Source organism: Perca fluviatilis, chromosome 20 (genome assembly GCF_010015445.1).
Source record: "Perca fluviatilis chromosome 20, GENO_Pfluv_1.0, whole genome shotgun sequence".
NCBI lineage: Eukaryota > Metazoa > Chordata > Actinopteri > Perciformes > Percidae > Perca > Perca fluviatilis.
Genome location: NC_053131.1, coordinates 1,194,283 through 1,201,123, shown reverse-complemented (window position 1 = coordinate 1,201,123; position 6,841 = coordinate 1,194,283). Strand labels below are relative to the sequence as shown.

Here is a 6,841-nt window from a genome sequence, read left to right as displayed (position 1 = left end):
CTAAGACCCTGATGCCCAAGGTGATGGAGTGTGCACTGGTCAAAAGGATTGTCTTCCAATTGTTGGCTTTTCGCACGAACGAGAGACTTTTAGCTCACGCGCTGCTGAAGGACACCGAATGGGCTGAGGCTGCTCATATGACCAAAGAAGACAGAGACCTGGTCAGAGACCGGATCTATCGACAGCGGGTGTAAGGAAGAAGAAACAAGCAATAGCATGAACATGATTATTTTACTCACTAAATGTGTACATGATTCACAATGTGTCAGTGTATGTATTGCAAATAAACATGAAAGCAACCTTGATCACAAGCTGTGGATTTGTATCCAAGCTGTGGCTTTGTATCTAAGCTGTGGCTTTGTATCCAAGCTGTGGCTTTGTATCCAAGACAGAGCGTGCACAGTCCTCCTGCAGCCTGTTAGCCCACTACCATGGATGTCAAACTGCTGGCACTGATGGCTCTGCTGTCCGTGGCCACACGTCTACTAACTTCCAACGCAAAGCCCATCAGTCTGCAACAGCGGTGCTCTTGTCATTCAATCCTGAACACGGTTCCTAAACGCTACGTCAAAGCGCTCGAGTTCCTCCACATACCCAACTGCCCCTTCCAAGTCATTGCCAAGCTAAAGGACAACAGGAAGGTTTGCATCAACCCGGAGACCAAGTGGCTGCAGCAGTACTTAAATAACGACATTGACAAGGTGAAGACATCTAGCAGAAACAAGAACAAGAAAAACAACAAGAAAATCTAAACAAAAGGGGGAGACATGTATGTTAACAAAACCATTTAAGCATGCAATAGAAACCATTTTGGCATCACTCTACAATACCATATATGCAATACCTTTTAGTCTTTCTGAAATCAACAAAGCTCAACACACATTTTGATCACACATCCAAACCTAAACGCCAACTGCAGCTGGGCTCCGAGGGGACAAATGGAATGCTGCTTAGGTCGGATGTCAGCACAGATAAGAGCCTGATGAAGTCCGAGGGGACCCGTTAGGGTCAGACTAACAGCAGTGTCTATGAGTATTAGACATCCGAGCAAAGAACTAATTCATCCGAGCAAAGAGCTAAGTCATCCCACCACAGAGCATGTTTGTGCATCCGACTGGAGGTTTCTACTTGACTCAGCGATGGACGTCGTAACCAAAGGGTCTGGAGTTAGATAAAAGGAAGTCGAGTCCTGACTGGAATTAGAACCGACTACAACATTGACTGTAGCCCATCTCTGATTGCAGCCTGGACTCTGGTCGACAAACTATGAGCCAGCTCCTAATCGCACAGACTCACCCTTCAGCCGAGCGTGCCTGGTGAGAGTCAATTTCAGAGGTGTCTGGTGATAGTCAATACCAGAGGCTCGCACAAGATTCCGCAAGGTGCAGCTAGATGGACCCAGCTCTGTCAAGTTTCCCATACACCAGAACTGCAACCACTGGGAACACTACAACTTGTACGTATTTGTGTGCCAAAGGAGTACGAAGGACCTGGTGACCAGGACCATGAAGATGCGGACACGGGCGAGTCTTCTTCTGACGGAGACACGGACACGGACGAGTCCTCTTCCGATGGAGAAACGGACACGGACGAGTCTTGTTGTTCAGACCCTGATTCTGATCCCGCTCTTCGTTATTGTCACAAAGACGAAGTTGCATATCGGCACAGCAATGGCCTAGAATTCCACGAAGAATCCGGTGCAGGCTTTTGGTATAGACCGGGTGGTGTACGCTTCTTCCACTGCTATCAACTGCCCAAAGGAGTCGTGTTTGAAGACCATTGACGATTGAATTTGTCAACCTCTGTGCTTTCTAGTGTATTATGTATGTGACACAATGTGGTTTTGGCTTTGACAGAGCCTGTGCTTATGCTACTTGACCCATGTTCTATTATTGCTTATGAAACCCTGAATGTGTACTAGCTACGTGATGTGTGTCTGTAACACAGTTACTCAATAAAAAACAACAACCGAGACTCTCTATGGTGTACTTTCTTTATTATCAGATCAAGTCGCAGGAACAATGACACACATAGTATATACATGCATGCATGCATGCATGCATGCTAGTTGCAATAAACCTCGCCGCCGAGTCTGATAGACCTATCTTGGCTGTGTATCTCATCTCTCGTGTGACATAGAAGCAAGAAGGCAGAGAGCATGTCGTCTCTGGTGTACTCTCCGTTTACAGATTTCTTTCCCCCTGTGGTCACCGTGCCACCTTTAGCGGACTCGGTGATAGTGACCGTAGACAGTTCTTCTCTCAATTCCAAGTAGAACTTTCCCTTGCTGTGCATGGGTCTTGTCGGCGAGCCTAGCCTCAGGCAACGCTATGACGTCGCATGTCTCCAATACACTCGCTGTGATATCTGTGGCCAAATTGACACCCCTTTGCGAGCGCCTGTACATGGACACTTCCTTAGTGGAGCCCATCTTGCTACTTGAGCCCGAACCCCGTGCGGTGCCCATGCTCGATTCAAGTATGTTAGTTTTCTTTATGGCCTCGGATAACACTGCCCAGCCCAGGGTCATGACGGTACAAGCGTTTTTCTTGATCGACGAACCGTACTGAGAACCATAGGGAGTTTGGTGCTTGGCCACGTGCTTTCCCAGCATGTACTTGTTGTTGATATGTGACCACTTGTTGTAGAACAGCACCTTGAACCCGGAGCGCGCTAGCGAAAGTGATTGATTAGATTTTCTACATCGACCAGGGCATTGACGTAGGTGTTTTGTTCAAACACTATGACCACAGGGACTTCTTTCCACATGACTCTGGGCATGACAAGCTTCAGTAGTCTGACATGAGCGCTTAGCAGAGCAGCGTAGACTTGAGTAACATGATCCAAATCGCGTATCTCCAGTTCCTCCAGGGCCATAACCTGTGGTGAGGAGACAGGGGTAGGGACAGACAACGAGAGAAAGGTATAACACAGACTGTTTGGGCCAGGAGGATTTGACTACAAACACAAAGTAATCATCATCATCATCATCATCATGTTCTGTCCCACATTTCGGGCGGCTCGAGAGGAAGTTGAAACGTTGATGAGAATACCATGGGAGTACCTGATATCGCAGTATGAGTTCATGATCGTGTTCACTATGTTCCATCGCAACGTACTCTTCTACTCTAACATGGATCACGGTCAGCTCAGAAACCTTTACAGCCAGCTCGTGTCCTTCTCGCCCGCTAGAATACTCGCGATCGACACCTTAGTGTCCGTTTACAACAAACGAGGACCTGGTAAAAACGCGTGTGATTCACTCCACGTTCCCGGCGAGTTGTCCAGGGCTATAACACTTGCGATCGGAAACCATGTCCCAGAGCAGTTCGTGCACAGGTGTATCTCGAGATGCAACTGGAAGGGGTACTGTGATATGGTGCTGGCAGCATTCGCGTCGGCCGAGACCATTCGCAGCGGAGCCCTAAAGTACATGGCCGTCATCAAGGAGAGCGTGCGGACAAGAGGATCTATTCACACCATTATTTCGCTAGCGGTAACAGGGTGGATGGTGAAATTATCGAACTCCAAGTGCACATGCGGCGTGCTGGGCCCGCCCTGGACCTGAATCCGTGCTTCGCTTGCCGACACGGAGAACATTGGACAATACAGAACAGGGGCGCAAATACGCATACATCTGCACCCTGTTAGACCTAAGGCCGGTGGCTAACAACGGACCACAGCAGCGTAGCGAAAATTACAGACCTTTAAATTATGGACACATGTTTAGCGATCTTCTGGTTTCGGGCTTAGATTCGCCCGGGGAGAACGTGACAACTCACCACTAGATTGCCACCCGCCAGCTCCACGGCACAGCACACTCCGGCACAGGATCTAGAGCCTCCTCCGAACGTCGGGTCGAGACACAGGTAGGCTCTGACCACAGACGCCCGTCTCATATGGTCCAGGGTGACGCTGTTGTTTGACAGGAACTTGTTTATGACCGAGGACTCGAAGGGAGTGGTGTTGTCGGTCTTGGTGTCGGTGGACGACGTACTGCTGCTTCCCGTGACTTCGCTCTCGAATCCCTTTGGCGTGACCATGTTCATCAACTCCTTCAGATGGTTGTCTACGGATATGTGTTGAGGACAGTACACTCCGAGGCAGGCGCACGTCAGTCCCGGCTCCCTCTCGTGACGCCTACACTTGAAGCTCTGTGAGACTACATGGTAAGCCGGCTCCCCGTTTTCTCCACGGATGTCGGCAACTTTGTGCAGCCACGGGGTGTTGTTGACATGACTCGTGATGTGCACTTGCTTTCGCCCTCTGTACGCGATGTTCGGTAGCACGGCCAGTAGCACCTTGGAACTGACAAAGCCCACTTCGTCTACGAGAATGAGGTCAGCGCTCTGTCCTCTGCTAGCCTGTGAAGACACAAGATGTGGACACAGGATAGGTGGGTTAGGATCACACTCATAATGACACTGGTTATTGCAACGGTACACATGTGAGAGGAGCGGAGTTGGCTCCCAGAAGAAGGTGGGTAGAGACGTGACAGAGAAGAGAAGAGAAGACAATAGAGAAAGGACAGTAACCCGGGCCGAGTCTCAGCGGACGGACCCAGCATGTATCATTCCCATACAGCGTTAATAGAGGACCCGCAATGGGTGAGCTACTGCATCGAGAACGAATGTTCTTTCAGAGACCACATTCGGGGCTACGTGTGCCCAACACACAGCAGCAGGCACGTGTGTTCGGCTTCCAGTTGCTCTTTGATACGATCCATGGCCACGCGAACCCAATATCAGGCGCACTCATTCAATTCAATTCAATTCAATTTTATTTATAGTATCAAATCATAACATAAGTTATCTCGAGACACTTTACAGATAGAGTAGGTCTAGACCACACTCTATAATTTACAAAGCCCCAACAATTCCAACAATTCCAGTAATTCCCTCAAGAGCAAGCAGTGCGACAGTGGCGAGGAAAAACTCCCTCTTGGGAAGAAACCTCGGACAGACCCAGGCTCTGGGTAGGCGGTGTCTGACGAGCCGGTTGGGGGTGTGATGAACAGTGGCGATAGTAGTCACATTAATAATCATCAGAGTCACCGTGCCCCGTTGCAGCCCTGCTCGTATTTCAGAAGCCTCAGTTGGAGTTCAGAGGAACGTACTATGTGCCGGCTAAAGGTCACATTGTATCCCTCCAAGGGATCCCGGCCTCCACAGCGCATGAACATTTCGTCGATGACAGAGCTCTTGGTTTTACACTTGATGCGGTCTCGCGGCTCTATCGGCGCGGGTCCTGGCCACTCCGGGTCCTCTCTTTTCAACACGTCCGTTCTATACGCCGAGCTGCTCTCTACGACTACTGCCGCTGACTCCAGCTTGTGCACCAATGGCCCTCCGTGTCTCAGGTAGAACAGCGGCGACTCGGCCGCGAACGCTATCACGAAGCCGTCCACAACCGTGGTGCCCGGGTAGCGCTTGACACCAGAGGACCTGCTCGCTAGCCGCATGAACGTCCAATCCCCGAGACTGGTGCTGACCTTACTCGGGAAACTCGGAGGCAGCAGCTCGCAACCTTGCCAGAATTCTGACGGCTTTACGTGCTCCGGGTTGCAACACCTCGACAGCAGAGGCGCTAGCCTGTGATCTTGAGCGCACAAGAAGGCTCCGATGGTGTTAGTCCTCAGCCTCCGCGAGTGGAACGGTGCGTCGGTGCCTCTAGTCCACACCGACGCGCCTCTATGTCTACTCAGGGTGATCAGCTTGTACCCCGGGAAGCAGTTGACCCTGCAGCTCTCCGCCAAATGGCTCAGCAGAGCATAAACCAGAGACAGCTCACCCCAGCCGTGCAGGGTGAACTCATAGTCAAGCATCACGTCTCCGACGTTCATGTCAGGGACGCACGGGTGAACGGATCTGTAGAACCATGTCAGGCAAGCGCTCACATCAAAGTTCCTCTTGGCGCCCTGTGTGACCGAGACCCTCGGCGCAGTGGCCTAGGAGCACAGCCTCGTCTAAGCATGCCTCATAAACGCAGCCGCATTCGCCTGAGGCTCTGTCTGCCCTGACCATGGCATGGTGATTCGGAGAAGAATTGATTGTCAGGTTGAGATTGTATTCCGAGAGCGGGTAGGCTAGCGTGTCTTCATCACTCTCCTCGAGACCGTCACTTTCTCTCGCTATCTCCACACAAGGAAAGTATTCTCCATCTCCTATGGCTGAGGGCGCCGCAAAGAAGCCCGGTGCTCGCCTTGGTGCCCCAAGCCAAGACCTCTTGTACAGAGGCTCTGTGCATCCCGCGGCTCCAATCTCGGGTTCGTCGATCTCAATGTTGAACAGACACTGCCGCATTCTCCTGCGAGAGGTCCTGATGAGCCGCAAGAGTTTCGGTTCTTCGTAGCCTCGCGCGCTATCGCTACATATGGCCTGCTCTATCCTGGACATCTGCACAACCAAAGCCCCGTTGTCCACCGCTCCCGGGTCACTTTTTGTCTTTGCCGACTTGGGAGAGTAATTGAGTTGAAAAAAGCAGTCGCTACAATCGAGCAACGGTGTAGGGAGGCCCTCGGGTCCACTCCCACAAGGACCGAGACACAGGTCATCTGTAAGCAATGTGCCCCCCTCGCCTAACCAGCAGGATTCGGGTAGGACGCCGTGTGTGTCCGGAATCCTCAACGTAGCTCTGCCGGGTCCGTGCCTTGAGTGAAACAAACCGCACACACTCAATATTTTCAAGTTAACCAGGCCCAGCGTTCGTATACCAATTGTGGGCCACCTGAAACTTGACGAACGATATCCTCCGCGCCCAAACAGGACCACGTGTCCCGTTCTTGAGCCGAAGCTGGGTATCGCGCCAACGCCGCTGGCTATGTTTGCTACCACTCGCTCTT

At 51.3% G+C, this 6,841-nt stretch overlaps 1 protein-coding gene across 1 annotated transcript; it reads left to right on the top strand.

Moving 5' to 3' along the window:
* Nucleotides 1–431: 431 nt before the first annotated feature.
* LOC120549623 (stromal cell-derived factor 1-like) lies at nucleotides 432–752 on the top strand. The gene has a single exon (XM_039786655.1). The coding sequence runs from the start codon at nucleotides 432–434 to the stop codon at nucleotides 750–752; it is 321 nt and encodes a 106-aa protein (XP_039642589.1).
* Nucleotides 753–6,841: the final 6,089 nt, after the last annotated feature.